The following is a 22,125-nucleotide window of genomic DNA, read 5'->3' on the forward strand; positions in this document are numbered from 1 at the left end:
TGGCTCCCCATCAGCTCAGATCCCCCCGCCCCCTTTCCAGTTGTCCAGTGCATCCACCCCTCAGCTTTTTTTATTAGCATCCTGTATAATACTTAAACAATCTCCTATCTGCTGCAAAACTGGACAAGTGGAAGACTCAAGTAGTCTATAGTGGGATATCAAGACTATTGGAACAAAATGATAATGTCTAAAAGTTGTCTTTGATAAATATTGGGTAGTTTACATGATTTGGTAAAACGGGCTGTGGGAGCAGCATCTGGCACAGCAGTAGTTGCTGCAGCCTTCCCCCCCCACCCCCCCAAGTCCCACCTTCCTTTCCTACATGGGGATGGGCAGACCATGTCAAAAGCACAGTAGCTGGGGACTTCTTTTAAGTCCTCAAATCAAGTAAAAATCTCTTCCCCCCTCCTCCCTTGGATCTCAGCCTGCAACTGCCACTGACCTTGGATGACCCAGGGGCATGGGAAACTCCAGGGACTCAGCTGGGGACACCAGCAGAGACGGATAGGTTTTAGGGCTGTGTGAAATTTTGCCAGCAGTTTCGTTTTGATGCTGTTTTGACTTATTTTGAGCTTGAAACAGCAAAATCGAAATGAAACAGAGAGCTTCAAAACAACCTTGAAACAAAACAAGGCAAGTCAAAACATTTCGAAATTTTCTAAACGGTTTGAGTTTCGAAGCTCAAGCTGGGCTTGCCTGGAGGGAAACAGAAACTAAAGTAAGGACGGGGGAGAGGCGGGGGGGGGAAGGCCTACTCTTATTGACTGTGTGGGTGGCCAGTGACTGTCATCCTTTCCTGAGGTCCCTTCCAATCCTATTGCTCTGGGGGAGGGAGGGAAAAACTGCATAAAAGGCAGCATTGTTTGAACTGCCCTGCTTTCTGCCTTGGTGTCAGTTGAGTGAGGACACACCTTAACACATACACAGTGTCACCCACCCATGTCACAAGTTTTGCCTGTCAGCAGCTAGAGGTGCAGGCCCCAGAACCCAGACTCCCCCTGCACCTATCTCCTTGACAACTGGAACGCTTTGTGGCAACAGCAGGGCTTAGCAGGCCTGCAGTTTTCACCCCCCTGTGCCCCAAGACAGACACCATCCCACAAGCATCCATGTCATGAGTTTTGCCTGTCAGCTAGGGGTGCAGGGCCCCTGAACCCAGAAGCCCTGCACCTATCTCCTTGACAGCTGGGAGGCTTCATGGCCTCAGCAGGGGCTAGCAGTCTTGCAGTTTTCACCCTGCTGTGCCTTAACACACACGCAGTATCACCCATGTCACGAGGTTTGCTTGTCACCAGCTTGAGGTGCAGGTTTCCTGAAACCCCTGCACCTATCTCCTTGAAACATGGCAGGCTTCTTTGGCTCAGCAGGGGCTAGCAAGCCTGCAGTTTTGACCCCGCTGTGGCTTAACACATACACGTGACATGAGTTTTTTGCTTTCAAAACTATGAGGCGCAGTTTCCCTGAAACCCCGGCATCTATCTCCCTGAAACTTGGCAGGCTTCATGCCCTCAGAAGGGGCTACAAGTCCTGCAAGTTTCATCCAAATCACGCCAGAAATGACAAAGTTATAGGCTGTTTGAAGTTTCTCCGTTATAGCCTATGGGCGAAACATCAAAACAGTGTTGAAACAGCAAAACTGTTTTGATGAAACGAAATGAAACAGCAATTTCGAATCAAAACAAAATTAGAAATGAAATGCTGTTCCATCAAAATGCAAGTCGAAACAGTGCTGTTTCGCACAGCCCAGGTTTCCCCTCTCTGCCCAGTCCTCCCAAGTGTTCCTCATCAGGATGGGAGCAGGCTCAAGGAGAGAGAACGCACCCAATGCCACTGCTACTGCCCCTGGCTGAGCTCAGCTCCTGGTGCAGCCCTTCTGGAGTGGGGCAGAAATGGCTCTGGAGCTTCCCTTGCCCCTGAGTCAGACAAGGACATCAGGGACAGAGGCAGTAGCAAAAAGGGGAAGGGGGAGAATGGGAAGACAGGGGACCTGCCACAAAACATGGAGGGGGACGGAATGAATTCTTACCTGCTTCAGAGACTTAATGTCCCCAGCCACTCTTCCTGTAGGTCTGAAAAGGAGGGTGCAACCATGCCACTGCACCCCATCTGGATCTGGTCCTGGTAGTATAAAGTGAGTTGATTGCCATAGTCAAATTCGTACAAGATAAGTTTTCATCCTCATATCACCTGGTTTTCTGTCTTGTCAGTCTCAGAACTGAAGCATCTTCAGAAGCCTCCAGGTTTGATGTCAGTGTTGTTATACCTGATTTGTAATTAATATAAATTATTTTGCTTTCATGCATAAACCTACTATTGTAGCTTCTTACAAGCAAAAGTTTAGTTAAAGAGAGCAGGCTCAAGAGCAGGCTGTTGACTAATCTGGAGTCAGTCTTTCAAGGGGAAAAACTGGTATTTAAATATTTAAAAAGCAATGGCCACCATCAAAATATATTTGGGGAAAGCATGGGAGTGATGATGAAATTACCTTGTAGCCTATTAGGTTATAGTTCTGGAGCAGGGCAAAATTCATGGAACAGTTTCTCTACTTGTAGTAGCAAGTCTAGTCTCAGTCTTAAAACTGATTTAAAGTTGTCAGATAAAGAAATGATGCTATATCATGATGTTTAAATTAGTGCTCTTTGCAGGGATGATATATAAAACCTTCAGCCAATAACCTCCCAAGTGAAATCATCTTTTGAGGGTATACATCCAACAAGCCAGATATACTCCATAATGTCAGCACTAGTGGCTTTGTATAAGTGATGGCATAGTAATTACACTTATTTCAGTTGTGTAACATGAGGTTGATAGTTTCATAGTTGGTAGGGTCGGAAGGGACCTGAGCAGATCATCAAGTCCAACCCCTGCCATGGCAGGAAAAAGTACTGGGGTCAAATGACCCCAGCAAGGTGTTCGTCTTACCTCCTCCTAAAGACCCCCAGGGTAGGAGCCAGCACCACTTCACTTGGAAGTTGGTTCCAGATCCTAGCTGCCCTGACTGAAGTAGCGCCTCCTGATGTCTAGTCTGAATCTACCCTCTGCCAGCTTGTGACCTTTATTTCTTGTCACTCCTGGTAGTGCTTGGGGGAACAGGGACTCCCCCAATGCCTGCTGGTCCCCCCTGACTAGTTTGTAACAGGCCACTAGATCCCCCCTCAGCCTTCTCTTGTGGAGGCGGAACAGGTTCAGGTCCCGTAGCCTCTCCTCGTAGGGCCTGCCCTGCTGCCCCCTGATCATGCAGGTGGCCCTCCTCTGGACCCTCTCAATGCTATCCACATCCCTCCTGAATTACGGCACCCAGAACTGGACACAGTACTCCAGCTGCAGCCTGACCAGTGCCGCATAGAGGGGGAGGATCACCTCTTTGGATCTGCTCGAGATGCATCTGTGGATGCATGGCAAGGTGTGGTTGGCCTTCCTGACTGTGTCCCCACACTGTCGGCCCATGTTCATTTTGGCATCAATAATGATTCCAAGATCCTTTTCTGCCTCTGCACTGACAAGAAGGGAGTTCCCCAGCCTGTAGGTCTGCTGCTGATTCTTCCTCCCCAGGTGCAACACCTTGCACTTGTCAGTGCCACCCTGTTCTCATCCGCCCACCTCTGTAACCTGTCTAGATCCAATTGCAGCCTATTCCTCCCTTCTAGCATGCCCACATCCCCCCACATCTTAGTGTCGTCAGCAAATTTGAACAGGGTGCTTTTTACCCCCTCATCCAAGTCACTGATGAAGATGTTGAACAGTGCAGGTCCGAGGACCAAGCCCTGGGGGACCTCACTGCCCATGTCCCTCCAGGTTGAAAATGACCCATCCATCACCACTCTCTGGGTGCAGCCCTTCAGCCAGTTAGCAACCCATTTGACTGTGTAGGTGTCAACGCCACAGTCCCCTAGTTTTTTAATGAGTATGGGGTGAGAGACAGTGTCGAAAGCCTTCCTGAAGTCCAGAAAGACTACGTCCGTTGCTGCCCCTGCGTCTAAGGATTTTGTGACCTGGTCATAGAAGGCCACCAGGTTTGTCTGACAGGACCTGCCTCTAATGAACCCATGTTGGTTGCCCCTAAGCATAACCTCCCCTGCTGGCCCCTTGTGGACATGCACCAGGATAATTCTCTCAAAAAGCTTACCCAGGATCGAGGTAAGACTAAGTGGCCTATAGTTTCCTGGGTCCTCCTTCCTCCCTTTTTTGAAAATGGGAACCACATTGGCCCTTTTTCAGTCCTTTGGCACCACACCAGAGCACCACGAGTGCTCGTAAAGCCGTGCCAGGGGTTGTGCAATGACCTCTGCCTAATTCCCTCATCACTGGGGTGGAGATCGTCAGGACCAGCTGATTTAAATACGTCCAGTCCCTCCAGAAGTTCCCTGACTAGATCCTCACTGACCCTAGGCCTGGGAGCACCTCCCCCGGGGCCTGAGGGGGTCCCGGCGGACGGGCTAATCTGGTCCCTGCTCAGGAAAATGGAGGCAAAGAAATCATTAAATAGGTTAGCCTTGTTGTCTGGTGCGACAACCAGATTTCCTAGCGTGTCTTGCCTTCTAGCGTGTCAATACCTTCTTTTTGCCCCCTATGTATTTAAAAAAGGACTTCTTGTCCTTGATACGGGTAGCTCATCCCAGTTCCATCTCCGCCTTGGCCTTCCTGACCACCCCCCTGCAGCCCTGAGCAACCGAGGTATAGTCTGCCCTGGTGATGTCCCCTCCCTTCCATTGGGTGTATGCCTCTCTTTTAGCTAGGAGATGTTCCAGTATGCTTTTGGTGAGCCATGAGGGCTTTTGCGCCCTCTTGTCCCTTTTGATCCTTGTTGGGATTACTTCCCTTTGGGCTTGGAGGATTGTCTCCTTAAGGAACGACCACTCTTCTTAGACACCCGACTCCCTTCCCCTCTGGGACCTCAGTACCTCCCCAACTATTTTTCTTACCTCATTGAAATCCGCCCTCCTGAAGTCCAGGGCTGCTGCCTTGCTGCAGGCTTTTGCCACCTTGCACTGGATGGTGAATTCCAAAAGGTGATGACCACTGTCGCCCAGGTGGTCAAGCACCCGCAGCCCCCTCACGAGGTCGTCACCCGTGGCCAGCACCAGATCCAACAAGGCGTTTCCCCTGGGAGGACTATGCACCTCCTGGGTTAGATGGAGGTCCTGTATCTCAGCTAGGAACCTACGTGAGCGGTCAGACCTGGCTGACTGCTCTTCCCGGCAGATGTCCGGAAAGTTCAGGTCGTCCATGATGACCACGTCTTTTGAGCTAACTACCTCCATGAGCTGACTTAAGAATTCCCGGTCTAGCTCTTCCCCTTGGTTGGGTGGTCTGTAGTAGACCCCCACCATTAAGTCCCTTTCCCCTCGACTTCCTTGTATTCTAACCCAGAGCACTTCAGTGTGCCCCTCATCTGACCTTGTGCTACTAGATGAGGATGTGTATTCCTCCTTGATGTAGAGCACCACACCCCAAACTTTCCTCCCTGTCCTGTCCCCCCTGAACAGCCTGTAGCCCTTGATATTCACCGCCCAGTCGTGCGTTGGGTCCCACCGCGTTTCTGTGAGCCCCACTATGTTTGGTTTGGTGTCAGCTAGCAGGAGGGTAAGTTCCTCCTGCTTGTTTCCCATACTACAAGCGTTTGTGTAGAGGCATGCTTCAGTTCAGTGCCAGTTCAATAGGCAAACTTAGGAGGAACTCTGATAAAGAGTTTTATTAGATCGCTAGTGATCTATAGGCAGGCTACAGGTAATTGCACAATATTATATCATATGTCTATTGTAAATAGTTTCTAAATAATTATTAATGATCTTCTGGTGCTGCTAATTAGAAAAAATAGAGTAAGTGTGTTTATCTTCCAATACTTTAGCTTCTAAAGAATTGGACACTAAGAGTCCTACCTGAATTTATTCTAAGCACACTTTGTACTTGCCTGAAAGAGACTTACTATACAAAACCACCATAGTTGGATATGCTGCAGCAATCTTTTCCCTATTTTTCCTGTCTGGACATAATTACTTTGGTGTAGGCTGTTTGCCTTCTTTTAAAATTACAGTTTCTTTTCCATGTAAAATTTCTGTGATCAGAGAGGTTCTGTGCCAGCTGAAATCATGAGGAATCCATATGATTGCAAGTATATGCAACTGAACTATATTTTTCCCAAACACTACAAGATTGAAAATAAATGTGTTTAAGAAACAAAGGGAACTTTTATAATAAAAAAGAAAGAAAGGTGGTGCTTTGAAATGTTAATTCTTCCTTTTGTGCAATATTATATTTCAGCTGGAAAAGAAACAAAGGAAATCCTGGGGCCTGAAGCTCAAACAGATGAAGTTGGATGTACAGGTACTCATTTTATTAAATTCTATTACTCGTCCCTTACTCATAAAATGTCAGGATGAGACAGGTCTATATACTTCTGAAATTTTTGAATCTTCTCTTTTTAAACTGCCTTATTACTGTCCCAGACTGAAAGCCTTAAATTGCAAACAGTTTTCTGGCTGAAGAAGAATAGACTCAGGCTTCTTTTAGATCTCCTCAGTCTCAAGGTATTGCTGACAAATGACACAAAGCAGTCCCTTCCCACAAGGGACTGACTGCAGTGCCTCTGCAGCAGCTTATCTACAGATGGCTTTAGGAACAAGAGATCAAAATAAGGAATCTATTGCTAGTCTTGTGTGTGGTAGTAGATAATATCACTATGGGTCAGTAGACAGAGCCTAAACACATCAAGAATGTATCATTAAAATGAACATGAGGTTAATACCTCATTAAAAGCTCCTCTGTTTATAGTCATACTACACAGCAGATAAAATAAAATGTATATTGTACACTGCAGTACTAGATTATAATATATAGAGCTCCTTTTATTAGAAATAGTCTTATACATTGCTAAAATATATGCCTAGTACTTAGACAATACAGTGATCTATCCTATAAAAACTGTAGGTGGATTATTCAGAAATATATGTTCACATATTTCTAACTAAAAATTCAGTAACCCAAAGAGGAGAAAGAACTGCATTATACATTACCTACACTATATACAGTGAATACTGCCCCATGTCATAAGTAGTACCTAGCAGTTGGATTGTGTAGAGCTGTATAACCAGTATGAGACTTCACACTGTGAGACAAATGGTAGACCTTTACATCCATATTAAAAATATACTTCGCTTTAATAACTGAGGAAGAGGTTTATTATAGTAATTTAGGATGCTTGCAGTCAAAGCTTTCATAGAGTGCATTTTATGGCAATAAGTGTAAACTGTATGAATAATGTATTTAAGCAAATACTTGCTAGCAAATATTTGTCATGCTACAGATTATGTAAAATATTTTACTGTGTATTGGTTAATATTGAAATGCAGTTTTAATGAAAAACAAATGAAGTTTGTCATTGATTTTGTGAAGTTTAAAACTAGAAGATTTAGTAAGGTATTAATTCATAGAGCTAAAACAAGCTGCTCGACACCCATATCCAAAACTTGAAGATCAAGCTACTCAAATTCTTAGGCTTACTGCTTTTCAGCCAGCAAACTTGCTATTCAGTAAAAACCCAAATGTGTCCTTTGAGCTTACAGTAATGAACAAGCCTTAAATAGTATTAAAAATGATGTCTTAAAGGCAACAAATAGAGCCTTGTCATCACAGGAGCCAAGGGAACTGCAAAAATGTAAGGCACCTTTCAAGACAGGAATGCTGGTCATGATTAAGATTTCATTATCCAGGTTCTTAGAAGAGCTATGCGGAACAAGTGAGCCTAAAGTGAGGAAAACTAGGACTTAAAAAATAGTGCCCTAAATTATTTGTGTAAACTGAAGATGGAAAAACAATCCAGAAGGGAAGGCATAAAGAGAACACACAAGTCATCATTGAGGCTTGATAATCTTGCTATTCTTGGTAATCTTGATGATTCTTAATAAAGATTATCAAATGTTTCCTTTCTTTTTCTTTCCATTCTTTTTGTAAAGCAAGTCCAAGTGATACCTGAGCCAGCTGAATGACTTGAGTATTCCTTTCAATAGATAGGTTTGAGCTATTCCCTTTAAGTGTGTTTACTTAGAAATCCAGGTTGTAGCCATATTGGTCTAGAGGAAAAGGCAATCAGGACTCATTTCAGAGATGATATATTCATAGATTTCATGGACATTAGGGCTGGAAGGGACCTCATAAGATCATTGAGTCCAGCCCCTTGCCCCAGGGGCAGGAAGTCAGCTGGGATCATAGGATCCTTGCAAGATAAACATCCAATTTTCTCTTGAAGGCGTTCAGAGTAGGTGCTTGAACCACCTCCAGTGGCAGGCTATTCCAGACATTGGGGGCTCTGACTAGCCTGCCAATTTTGTTATCTAATATTTTATTAGACCAACTAGATTTTTGCAAACAAATTCTTTAATTGCAAGCTTTCAGGCACAAACATCCTTCATCAGGCATCAGAGAAAAGATTGTAAAAGTTCTTTTGGGTAGAAATGAAGGTTCATACTTCATAGGAGAGTTGAAGGTGTGGTAAAATCTCCTGTTTGGAAAAGTTCATTTTATATGCAGATAAGGCTCAGAGAAAAGTTGGAATACTCTGTTTGCCTCAAAGTTGTTTGGTAGTAAGCAGGACGTATTCATATTTCTTTCTGGTTATGGTGTTTCATGTTTCTCAGAGAAGTAAATAGACAGAACACTCTTCTGGACAGGCATTTCTTATATGGTTAGGTGTCTCTGAGCTCTGTTGTAAGGCTCTGTGATAATACAAATTACCTTGAACAAAGGTAGGAGCAGTATCTCAGGTTTCAGGTGGTCAAAGTTGCTTCCTCCTTGTAAAATTATGAAGATTTAATTTCAAAATTTGCCACACTCCCTTCCTCCCCCCCCCCCCCCCCAAAATACCTGGATAGGCATCTGGCTGGTGTCATCTGACCCCAGCACTCTTTCCTGCCTAGACAGAGGGTCAGACTCGATAATCTGTTGAGGTCCCTTCTGACCCAAGCGTCTATGAATCTATGAATACCTCCATGCAGCTGGGTTGGGTCCAAGCCACATACCCTCCCCCTGTGCAGCTAGACCGGGACCAGGCTGCCTGCTCACCCACCCCACTCTACACAGCTGGATCAGGGCCTGTCACTCCCACTCCTAATGCCAGATCAGTCCCACCAACTGGATCCAGCCTGTGGACAGACCAGGCATCACACATCTAGCTCACAGGGCAACAAGGTTGAGCGCCCCTGGTTTAAATGGACACACTTTCATTTGTTTGTAAAATAGGTATAAAAACCTTCTTACTCACAGGGCTTAACCTAAGTTTTAATGCATTAATATTTGGGAAGTGCTTTGAAATCTGTGAATAGAACAGATCTCAAATCATTTGGGTAATATAGTTATTTGTCATATATTTATTAATTTAAAATATTTTCATGTAGTGTTTTGTAATGGACTCTCACCATTTTGTACTTTAGTAAAAGAAGATGAATGTGATTCTGATGCAGAAAATGAGCAAAACCATGACCCAAATGTTGAAGAATTCCTTCAACAGGAAGATACAGCTGTTATTTACCCTGAAGCACCTGAAGAGGACCAGAGACAAGGCACACCAGAAGCTAGCGGTCAGGATGAAAATGGTAATTATTTTACTGATCTGGGTTTTTAATAAATAAGTTAGATGGAAGTTCTCTTGTATTTTAGATAAATGAGGAAGCATATATGTATTGAAGATTGTGTATCTGTTGAAATGAATGGAGGTTCAAACTACTGATCATTTTGAGATGGGGATATAATAATGCAAAAATGATAATTTGTTCTTGAGTAACTGTCCACAAACACATTATTGCTAGCAAGTATTAAAAACACACTATCACCCAGATATTTTTTGCCTTAGTAGTAAAGAGTATGCTAGCACCTCTCATCGTCATGCTCTGTTGTAGAGGGGAAAAGAGATGTGCAGGGTTTTAGCTCCTCAGTTCCTTTCAGTTGCCTGGATAGGGATAGAGTAATTCCCTTGAGCTCCAACCAGCCTTCAGGCCTCAGAAAACACTGCAAAGATTTTTGGGGTTTGCAGGGTGAAGGGAGGTTCTGCTAAGAATATTTAAGAGCCGATTTTCCCTTCAGAGGGAGCCTGCAATTCTCGGCCTTTGGCTTGTTGCCTATTGGCATTTCCCACCCCTCCCTTCCCCACTTAGAACAATGCCATGAAGTAATACCACTTTGTGGCTACAACTCCAGAACTTGGCTGGCCCTTGTTGTTTCCATGTCCCTCAGTTGAACTCATTCAGAGTCCTTTTCGTGAAAGTAGGGCTGCATCTTATTTTTCCTCAGAAGGCCTGACTCAGACCTGTTTCATCTCTAAAGTCATATCCATGCCTATCTTGTGATGGCCAGATTCCAGTATTAGATGATTACACAAAGTGCCTATTTCTTAAGTTGAGATCTATGTTCCTGATTGCTATTCACTCTGTTAGTCATTTAAGTCAAGAACAAGGAAGGGCAGAGAGAATAACTTTCAGGGAGCACATTCAGGATACCTTCAAGTTAAAAAAAAAAAAGTGAAGCTCTATATTAATGTCCTAGGGCATTTATACACATGCTCTGAGACATGGGGAAGGGGTGCTTTAATTAGAGCGACTCTTGGAGCCGCTTTCAGCGCCCAGAGTGTCCCATGTATCAGCATCCCTGTGCTGAAAAATGGCAGCAGGGGCACTTTAACTGAAGCTTGTCAAATGAGCTTTAGTTAAAGCGCCCCCACCACCATTTTTCAGTGCGGGGACACTGGTGCACCTGATGCTGGAGTCTGCTGGAACACGGTAATTACCACACTCCAGCAGACTCAATTTCTAATGCACTGTAATTTCAACGTGTCAGAGCAGCCTTGATGCACATTTATAGGCGACCCTAGTACTCAGAGCAATACTGAAGCCTTGCACAGTCTTTTCCACGTCATCCAGATATGATGGGCAACTCTTCCACAATGTTCTGTATCAGCAGACAGGAAAGTGCAAGATTTCTCAACCTATATAGAGGGGCAGTCAGTTTATGACTAGACCACCAAACATACCTATTGGCAGTACACTTACCCAGTCTCCAAGCCACAGCAACACACTCCCGGACAGAGTTTTCTCCTTACGTCATGAGTGGATCATCAAGGACTAAGTGCTCAGGGTCATATTTGCAGAAGGGGGTGTCTCTGATCCTAGACCTTTCCAAAGAAGTCATCAGGAAATGCCCATCCTTTTGCTCTAGGAGAGGTCTCAGCCCAGGTTCCCTCTCAGACACATTTATGATGGAGTGGTTGAGGAGCCTCCTATACGCATTTCTCTCCCACACCTGAAATTCCACAAGTTCGGAAACAGAAAAGTCAAGGACCTCATTCATATCTTTATTGTGAGGACAACATAAACTCAAGGACATTTCAAAGCACCTGCCTAACTGAAGAATCTAATTTTAGGCTTCTATTTTTGAAAACGTTGTCCTGTATGGCTATACAAAAGTTCACAATTAAGTTTTTGCAAATGTAATTACAAGCTCAAACAAAGGGGGTTATTAATACCTGACAATTTTGTTTTGAAGTGATAAAGTTATATTACTATGAGTAAAGGCCTTTTGTTAATCAGAGTATTATTTTAGTTCCTGCTGTTGCAAGCACGTGTGCTCATACTTATTTTTAAGCATAAAGAGCCCCATTGAAGTCAATGAGATGATTTATGTGAGTAAAGCCCTAATTAAGTATTTACAGGATCAGAGCCTTATTTTTTAATATTTTGAGCTCTGTCTAGCAGTTCTGTAAGATTCATATGAGTCACTGGCCAATAGTGGCATTGAAATGCAATTGAAATCATCAGGGGTGTAGGTTGTAGCCGTATTGGTCTAAGGACATAGGCAGACAAGGTTCCTTGGGTGAATCTGATATCTTTTATTAGACCAACCCAGATAGTTGGAAAATAATTATTAAGCAAGCTTTTGGGTTCAAAAACCCTTCGTCAGGCTAAGGAAGTTTCAGCAGTTGGTGTGTGCTCTTCCTGATGGAATGAAAAGTAAAGGAGCCAGCGGCTGGGCTGGTATGCATACAAGACAGGTAGCCAGTGAAAATGTAGACTGAGGAGTCAATGGGTGAGAGACAGGTGGGGTGTGAGGGGAGAAGGGGGATGAAAGTGGAGAGAGACCTGGGCAGTCAGATGTCAGGCAGGTTATAATGTGTCATAAATCCAATGTCTATATTTAGTCCATGATTTTTAGTATCCAGGAGGTTGATGAAGTGGGAGTTCATAGGCTCGTCTCTGGGAAGTGTTGTGTAAGTTTCCTTTGAGGATCAGGACTGAGAGATTGGAGGGAGAGTGGTTTTCTTGTGAGAAATGTGCCCCCACCAGTAATTGGGTATTCCTGTCTTTGATAGATTTCCGGTGTGCGTTCATTCTGGTGTGCAGTTGTTGTTTGGTCTCTCCTACGTATTTTGTATCAGGGCATTTGGTGCACTGGATGAGATATATTACATTTCTGGAGATGCAGCTGTAAGATCCAGGAATGCTGATGGCTGTGTTGTGGGGTGTAGTAAAGGGGGGGTGGGGGGTGGAATCATCATAAATTTAAATCTAAAGTTATAATTGCAGCAACTTTCAAATTAATCTTACAAAGGCTCTACTTGAGTTAATTCAGTGGTTTTTAGTAAAATTATTTTAATCACTGTTTGAATCTGTTATTTACATTTTCCAGCCCAGTCAGATGGTAATGAGGTATTCTGGGAATCTTAATAGGGAACACTGATATTCTGTGTTAATATATAATGTGTGTACACACTTGCAAGTGCCCACACACATGCACATGAACAAGTATAGAATATACTACTGTACACACACAGAGTATATATGTGTGTGTTTGTGTGTGTGCCTGTATAGATATAAAAAAAATTGGGGGGAAAATGGACAGCAAGATAATGACACTAGTCAGTGTTACTAAACTAAAAAACCCTGTGAGACATTCTGAAAAGGATGTACTCAAACTTGGGTCTCAAGTAGTACGTTGCATGATTAGGGCCCTCTCTACACATTACAGGTATTGTGCAGTTAACTGGTTAACTGTCCAATTACCTTAAGACTAGCTACCTGTGCAAAGTAGCTGTCACACAATAAAAACTCCAACCAGTTATAAAGTTAGACCTTGAAAATGTATAGTAACTTTATAGCTGGTTGCTGTCGAGTTTTAATTTGCACATATAGCCGGGTCTCCCTTGTGGCTGAGAAGGCTGTCAGCTCTCAGGATTCAGTCACAGAGTTGCACCAAGCCCAGCATGAAACCCCCTGGTCTGGGGGATCACAGCAGCCACAGTCCCCAAGGCTCGGGAGTGTGTGAAACTCCTGACCTGGAGGATCACAGCTGCCCTGATCCCCAAGGCTTGGGGATATGATCCCCCAAGGCCTGGGGGTTGCACACACTCCCAGAGCTGATCATGGCTGCTGTGGTGCCCCAGGCCTAGGGGTTTCACGCACCCCTGAGCCTGGGAGATCACAGCGGCTGCAATCCCCAAGCCTGAGGGGTGCATGGGTCACCCCTGCAGCTAAGAGCCCCTCAACAAGGGGAGCTCCTAGCCATGGGAGCATGCTTCTTTCTGGTGAAAAGGAAGCTCCCCATGCACCAGCAGTAAGGTGCAATGGGATCTAATGTGTGATCCCACAATCACTTTTACCTACAGGTGTATAGGGGGCCTAATTTTGAGGTTCTCAAAAGTGCTCAGTGTTGGTTTAACTCCTCCATTTCATCACTGACTCAAATGAGAGCAGAGTTTGGCCAAAAATGAAAGCTTTTGAAAATTCTTCTCTAAATTTTAACATGAATAAGTGCAATGTGTTATGAGATGCACTGAGTTACGTTCACACTGGAATGTGTGCGGGCCGAGCCAGAACCCGGGCCCTTTTCGTCATGCTGCACGTGGGCTGTGGCGGGCAGGCCGAGTCGGAGAGGGCAGGCGCCGAGCTAGAATTAGGCACAGACACGTAATGGTTGATTTTAAGATTGTTTACTTACACCGAGATGGTCGCGGTGCAGGCTGGAGACTTGCTTGAGTTGCGGTTACAAAAGAAAACACGAACAATCACGTGGAGTCTGCTAGGCTCCACGCAGACAGAACTCTGGATGTCGAGGACAAGCGCGCATCAAAATAGAAAACTCGTCATTATGTCTTATAGAAAGTTACCGCTCGAAGACGGGAAGAGGTGGGCGGTGGATCAGGCCGCCAAACTCCTCTGAGTAACACACAGGGCTTCGATGACCCTGCCGCGCACCCAGAGTCCCCACGAGATGGATGCGGAGTCCTCTTCGGCTTGGGCGGAAACTGCTCAAGCCTCTTATACGGCTAGCAGGCCAATCGCTAGCCGCCACGTGGGAATAATTTAGCACTAGCCAATAGTGGGACACGAATTTGCATGCGAAGAGCGGGAACTCCTTTGCACCGTGCATTTCTGTGTTGCAAAGGAAATGCACCCTGCAAAGACAGCTGCAAAGTGGCGGGAACTCTCTCCCTTGCACGCGGGTTCTCTGTGCAGCAGAACTCCTCCGTGCAATGAAGCTGTAAACCCACAGGGATAATTCTTAGTGCCAAAGCACACACAAAAAATCAGACCTTTGGGTCATGACAGAATGATGGACCTTCTGTTGTTTAAAGTGAATTATAAAAATAAGAGGAAATAATAGATATTATAAAAACAAAATTACAGTATGTCTACACTTACGCAGCTGTGTTTAGCTTTAGACATCCATTTAAATCTAGCCTGAGCAGAGACTGAAAAAATCCACAGAATAACACAAAACCAGTGGAGATTAACCTATTTCCATGAGCATTACTTACCCTGAAAATGCGAAGAGGAAGGAAGGACTTATTTGAAAAAGAAAAAATGTAAATAATATAGTGAAAACTGAACTGATTCTCCTCTTTCCCTTGTCCCACTGTGCAAGAACAGTAGAGCCATGTTTTAAAGATGAAGGGCAGTAAATTCTAAACAAACAAAAGGAAATGCTAGTTTATGGAGCATATAATCAACATGTGATATTAAGTGTCAGAGGAGGTCATCAAGATAAATAATTTAGAAGTACTTTCAAAGATAGCAGCTAAACTTACAAGTATTAATATTTGTGGTTATTTAAGTTAAAATAATGATCCATGGGAATTTACACCTTATGCTTCAGGGCATAGGATGATAATCTATGAAGCTCAGGAAGACATTCTGTCCCACTCCCCTATAATAGCTCTGCACAGTTGGATAACTGAATTATAGCAGAAATTGCCTTCCATTTTCTCTGAAGCATGAAGAGTTGGAACAGCCAGAGGCAAGGTTCCTTACTTTATAGACTAATAGTCTGATCCAAGATTGGCAAATCCCGCATTTTATTTATCTGAAAATAAATTGAGAGGTTTTTGAAACAATGTAATGTTTTTTATTCAAAAATATATAAGAAGATAACCAACCATGATGGTCACAATCTTACAAATGAATTACTGGGTATATAAAATAGATGTGTACATGAAAAATTTACAGAGTTATTGAATATATATACTTATTTGCAAAACAGTAAACATGAGGTCTTCTCACATACAGTCCTGCCTAAAGAGACTAAAGGCCAGATCCAAATTGACCTTGTAGATGTTTCCAACTTAAGAATTTGAACATCTGAAAAATAGGCAGCTTGTCCCAGGAGAGCAATACAAATAGTAAGTTGTTTCGACTCCATATAGTTAATGGAGAGAGTTACAAGGCTTCACAGGGAAATCTCTAGACCAGGGGTGTCCAACCTTTTTGAATGTGGGGCTGGATCATGAACTTTTTATCACCTAGTGGGCCGGCGAACCATATTCAAAGACCTCACAGGAAGAGGTATCACACCCCCCGCCACAGTGTTTGCTTCCGTTTCTCGTCGCAGCACAGCGGGCCTCAGAAAACAGCTTGGAGGGCCCATGGGCCGCATGTTGGACAAGCCTGCTCTAGACCATCCACTATAAAAATTTCTATGATAGCACAGAAGCCAAGAAAATGAATATCCATACTCCTGCTCATGCCACAAATGCCCAAAATTTGTGGCTGTGACACAGGTGGTATCCGTCTGTGCTATTTAGTGGTAGATGTGGCAGGGCAGTAGTGTTGCCTGCCACTTTGAGGCCAGGTAGCCACTGAAGCTGCTGGCAGGTATAGGTCAAGCCTAATCGGGTGATCAGCTGACCCAGGGAGTTGGCAGATATAAGTCCAGGCCTTGAGAGAATCTGGCAGTATGATCTGGAGCTTGCTGACAGAACACCACCTTAGCAGGAGGACTGCAACTCTGGACCACCACGATAGAAAAGGGGTCCAGAGCCTACTGAGAGGCTGAAAGTGAGGGACCAGTAAGGGTCTAGGAATCCCAGATGGGGCCTTAAGTGACAGACCACACCAAAGAAGATGTCATCTCTGAGGAATGGGGCATGGTGTAGGGAAGGAACAGAGCCACGCAATTAGCCCTTAAGGCAGAGACTGTGTGCACCTGGTGATGATTTTCATACATTCATAGATGCTGGGGTTGGAAGGGACCTCAACAGATCATCGAGTCTGACCCCCTGCCTAGGCAGGAAAGAGTGCTAGGATCAGATGACCCCAGCCAGATGCCTATCCAGCCTTCTCTTAAAGACCCCCAAAGTAGGGGAGAGCACCACCTCCCTTGGAAGCCCATTCCAAATTTTGACCACCTTTACTGCGAAGAAGTTTTTCCTGATATCTAGCCTAAATCTGCTCTCTTTCGCTTTGTGACCATTGTTCCTTGTTACCTCAAAAGCCACCCTGGTGAACAGAGCATCTCCGATCCCTTGTGTCCCCCTAATGATTTTGTAGGCAGCCACACGATCACCTTTCAGCCTTCTTTTGTAGAGGCTGAAGAGGTCCAGGTCCCTCAGTCTCTCCTTATAGGGCTTGTCCTGTAAACCCCAACCATACAAGTGACCCTCCTGTGGACCCTCTTGACCCTTAAGGCAGAGACTATGTGCACCTGGTGATGATTTTCAACATCCTTCTTGAAGTGTGGTCCCCCAAACTAGATGTAGTACTCCAACTGCGGTCTGACCAATGCCGCATAGAGGGGAAGTATCACCTCCTTGGTTCTTTGTCATGCATCTGCTGATGCACGATAAAGTGCAGTTAGCTTTGCTAATGATTTTGTCACACTGACGACGCGTGTTCATCTTGGAGTCCACTATGACTCTGAGTTCCCTTTCTGTTTCTGTGCTGCTGAGGGTTACTTCCCAGCTAGTAGGTGTGCTGGATATTTTTGCACCCTAGGTGCAGCACTATGCGCTTGTCCTTGTTGTACTGCATCCTATTGTGTACTGCCCACTTTTCTAACCTGTCCAGGTGTGCCTGCAGTCGTTCCCTACCCTCTGGAGTGTGCACTTCACCCCACAATTTAGTATCATCTACAAACTTGGACAGAGTACACTTCACACTCACATCCAAGTCACTTATGAAGATATTGAAGAGTACAGGTCCAAGGACCGAACTCAGCGGGACCCACTACCCACATCCTTCCAGGTTGATACCGACCCATCTACTATGACTCTCTGGGTGTGACCACTAAGCCAATTTGCCACCCACTGGACCATGTAAACATCTATATCACAGCCTCTTAATTTATTTATGAGACTGGGATGAGATACCGTATCAAAGGTCTTGCTAAAGTCTAAGAAAATGACATCCACCTCTACTCCTGCATCTAAGCATTTTGTGACCCTGTCATAAAACAAAGCCAGATTGGTCAGGCATGATATACCTGCTACAAATCCATGCTGGTTTCCCTGCTGCATTATTTTTCCCACTGGGCTCCCACAAATATGATCCTTCGTAATCTTTTCAAAGACCTTTCCAGGGCTGGAGGGCAGACTGACTGGCCTGTAATTACTCAGATCCTCCTTCCTCCCCTTCTTGAAAATAGGGATCACATTGGCCCTTTTCCAGTCCTCTGGGACCTGACTTGAGCTCCATGAGTGCTCAAACAGCCGTGCCAGTGGTTCTGCTATGACACCGGCCAATTCCTTCAGTACTCTCGGATGAAGCTCATTCAGGCCTGCTGACCTGAACACGTTCAGTCCATCCAAGTTACTCTGCACCAAGTCAACATCGACAGTTGGTGGGCTGGTGTCCCTCTGATGCCTGTCTTAGAGCACATCAGGAGACTTATCTTGACCCCTGTTCAAGAGCACTGAGGCAAAAAAATTCATTGAATAGCTCAGCTTTGTCCCCCCTGTCTGTCACTAATTGCTCCTTGTTTAGTAGGGGTCCTATGCTGCCCTGTGCCTTCCTTTTACTCACTACATACCTAAAAAGACTTTTTGTTGTTTTTAATTTGTATTGCCAGCCTCAGCTTTGTAGTTGCTTTGGCCTTTCTAAATGCCTCCTTCCAAGCGCGGGCCAAGTAGGTATACTCCTTGGTAGCTTCAACCTGCTTCCGCTGCCTATATGCCTTCTTTTTTGCCCTTAGGCTCCTCTGGATTTCCCTGTTCAGCCAAGGAAGTTTTTTGGCTCCTTTGCCCCTTTTCTCTCACATTGGGATGGTCTCCCTCTGCACCCGAAGGATTGCCTCCTTTAGGAATGACCACCCTTCCTGGACTCCCATCTCACCAATACTCCTATCCTACAATGTGTCATTGACTACACTCCTGAGCACACTGAAGTTAACCGTCCTAAAGTCAAGCACTTCTCTACTAGTTATCTTACCCACCCTACGCCGGATGGTGAATTCAGTTGATTGGTGATCACTGTCCCCAAGGTGACCATGAATCTATAGCTCCCCTACCAGGTCCTCCCCCATAGCCAACACCAAGTCCGGTAAGGCATTTCCCCTAGAGGAACCGTACCTCCTGCGTTAGATGTTCTTCTTGTTTGGAAGAACAATTTAGGTAGCCCTGGGGCAGCCTCCCTCATTAAAATAACCAACATCAAGGCATGGCAGGAAACCAGAAGGGGTTTGCCCAGGAAGTGAGGGCTGCAAGGGCTTCACGGCCACCACTGAAGAGGCACCCCATCACAGTGGACATCTGTTAACTTCATGGTGCCTGAGCACCAGCCCCCTGGAACTGTCCACACTCTTCCCAGCATTCCCTGCTTACTGAAGCATGCCACTTAGCAATGGGGTCTGATCCCCAATCCCAACAATCATGCCTCCTACCATGGCACACATGCATGGCAGGAAGTACAATTGTGGGATCAGGGATCAGAACCCAATCACACCCTTTCTACTTGCCGGTGGAGGGGGAGCACAGATTTCCCCTGCACTGGCAAGTTGAAACCCAGGTGGTTCTGCAAGTATTGTGCAGTGGGAGCCAATCAGCTTTCCCCTGTGTGGCAAGTTTAAAACCAGTGTCAGCAGTGCCATGTGCAGGGCTGCGGATGCTGGCTATGCAGGTGGCAGCTGATTAAGACCTGGGGCTCCCTGGTCTATGACCAGCAATCAGCTTAGTGTTAGCAACAGCCCTAGGTTTTTTTGAGATACCAGGCTGTTTGGGGCCAGGGCTGACAATGAGCTGACTGTCAGCCCCACTCTTAGTAGGCTTGAGACCCTGAACTGGTTGGGGCTGAGGCCACCCATCAGCTGCCTGGGCCCCAGACAGCACCAGGGTTCAAAGAAAATTGCACAGTTTTCAAGTGTCTCAGGACACTGGGACATCTAAAAACCATGCATGTAGCCCAGTTCCCCATGGCTTCGCATGACCGAAAATTTTTAAGTATCTTGCCCCACGACCCCTGCAGGGGCTTTGGAGCAAGGCAGGAAAGGCTGCTGAGCATGGGAATTGCCAGGTTTCTCAGGGTTTACTCTTGCCAGGAAACCTTGAAATGCAAGGCAGTTCATTTTCGTCATTGGGACCAGGGACAACTTGATCACAGTGCTGAGTCTCATCCCAGTGGTGAAGTTGACAGTCAACTAATTGTCATCTTTGGGATGGGGGCATGCTACATGTTCAGTTTATGGCACTTTGGGATGGGTGCATGCTACGTGTTCAATTGATGGCTCTATACAAGTAAGCCACAAAGATATTCCCTATTTTTTGTGGAACATCTTTGTGCCTGGTTTGCTACTTTATGGTGCCATACATTAGCTGAATGTGTAGCATTCTTGCAATTTATGGCATGATTGGCATGTTAATTGTGCCATAAATGTACTATGTGCCAGGGACCTTAGGTATCTTAATTCTGTGCATTTGCTTGGATGCCCAGTTGACCAGTTTGGATCTGGCCTGAAATCTGTTTTGCTTTTATCTTGACATAAAGCTAGAAGAACTCTGTAACAGTCAGTAGAGTGACACCAGTGTAAACCTGGTACAAGAAAGATCAGAATTGGTCTTCTGGTACCAAATGTTTTTGTTCTCTCGTTATTTTCTTTCATCCGTGTCATCTCTGCATCCTTGCCATCCCTACACAATATCTTACTATGAGTTAAATATTTGTATGACATGTTTCCTTGTATTTCTTCAACTGAAAGTAAAACAACTATTCATTACTGGCAAAGTAGTGCTAAATGGTAAATACGACTGCAGGATTGGCATGCATATTCAAAGCTAAATCACTGATGAATTCGCAGACTTTGTTCTGAAATTTTTAAACTGCTTTTCAATCAAAAAATATATGCATATATTTTATAGTGTTGCACCGGTAATCCAATAGATGATTAATTATGAGAAATGTGTTTAGTTAGATCTTATTTCTGTTTAGATTAATCAAAGCAAACTTAGTGATATCTGTTCCATAGATAATTAACGAGTGGGTGCATGTCAGGAAAAACTGAAATAACAGTTCTTATTCCTTTCCTGAAAGTACATAATCTACCAGTAGTTCAAGACAACTATATGTATATATGGACCTAAGAATATATATCATCAACATATTTATTCTTGTTATTATACCAAGAGGTTTCATTTTGATCTAAATAAAGGTATATTGTCTGTCCTGTGCAGGAACGCCAGATGCATTTTCACAACTGCTTACCTGCCCATATTGTGATAGAGGATACAAACGCTTTACCTCTCTGAAGGAACACATTAAATATCGCCATGAAAAAAATGAAGATAATTTCAGTTGCTCCTTATGCAGTTACACATTTGCATACAGAACACAGCTTGAACGCCACATGACATCACATAAATCAGGAAGAGATCAAGTAAGTGGCAGTAATATTAATTATATATTTGTTATCATTGTAGCAATATGAATAAAGAGTGTGATATAAACAATAATGTAGAGCTTTGGCAGGTTTATAACAGATAACCTACATACTAAAGTCCATATTCTTCTAGGGTATTTGCATGGACAAACTCACTACTGGTTTCAGAATTTCCCCTAGGTAATAACTACTGGATTGCACCTTTAGTTAGGTACTTCCAACCACCTTGAAAGTGCAGTGTATATAGAATAATTATATTTCTCTATGTGTTTTGCCTTTAAGTTGCACCCTTTTCTTGTTTTCTTACCAACAGGCAGAATCATTCTCTTGATTCATTTGACTGGATTGGAAATGAAATACTTATGAGCAACTGAGTAATTAAAATTATTGTTTCACATAGAATAAACTTATGCAAAACTATATCAATCAATAAAAAGGAGAAAATTATTCTAATCTTTTTTTTCTATGTTTCACGGGCTGATTCTAAGAAGTGCTGAACCCTCCCTGTGTGCATTTAGATAGCGTATTTATGCAAATCCAAGATGACTTCAAATTTAAGATGACCACCCAATAATAAATTCTAGAAGTGGAAAATTATAAATGTGTTATAAATTACATATTTGTTATAATTTTCCATGTCTCCAATCTCATTACTGGGTGATCCTTTTAAATTTGTTCCTCCCCCCCCTTTCTACCACTGAAGTAGAGAATACAGCAGCAAGGACCCAAACCTCCTCCCCTTGTTCCCTGCGCCTTGCCCTCCCTGTCTTCCCTCCTATCACCTGTTGTCCCTGCCACTTGCCCTACTCATTGCCTGGCCCCCTGCCCCTTGATGCCCTGCCCTGTGGTTGTGTCTTCTCCTCTGCTGTCTATCCCCAGCTGGAGCTGAGTCATTGCCTGCCCCAGGTCAGTATTTGAATTTAAGATGAGGCTTCCTTCTCCCTCCCTATGTTGATGGGGTTGGGGGAAACTCATGTTTGATGCTATTAAATACAATAAATAGGA

At 44.4% G+C, this 22,125-nt stretch overlaps 1 protein-coding gene across 1 annotated transcript in view; it reads left to right on the forward strand.

The window, feature by feature from the left end:
* ZEB1 (zinc finger E-box binding homeobox 1) overlaps positions 1-22,125 on the forward strand; it is a 245,785-nt gene that overhangs the window by 200,555 nt on the left and 23,105 nt on the right. Inside the window, exons 3-5 of the mRNA XM_014609062.3 lie at positions 6,262-6,324; positions 9,426-9,587; positions 20,915-21,117. Of these exons, the coding sequence (XP_014464548.1) occupies positions 6,262-6,324; positions 9,426-9,587; positions 20,915-21,117 (428 nt within the window). The remainder of the gene's footprint in view (positions 1-6,261; positions 6,325-9,425; positions 9,588-20,914; positions 21,118-22,125) is intronic.

Source organism: Alligator mississippiensis, chromosome 5 (assembly GCF_030867095.1).
Source record: "Alligator mississippiensis isolate rAllMis1 chromosome 5, rAllMis1, whole genome shotgun sequence".
NCBI lineage: Eukaryota > Metazoa > Chordata > Crocodylia > Alligatoridae > Alligator > Alligator mississippiensis.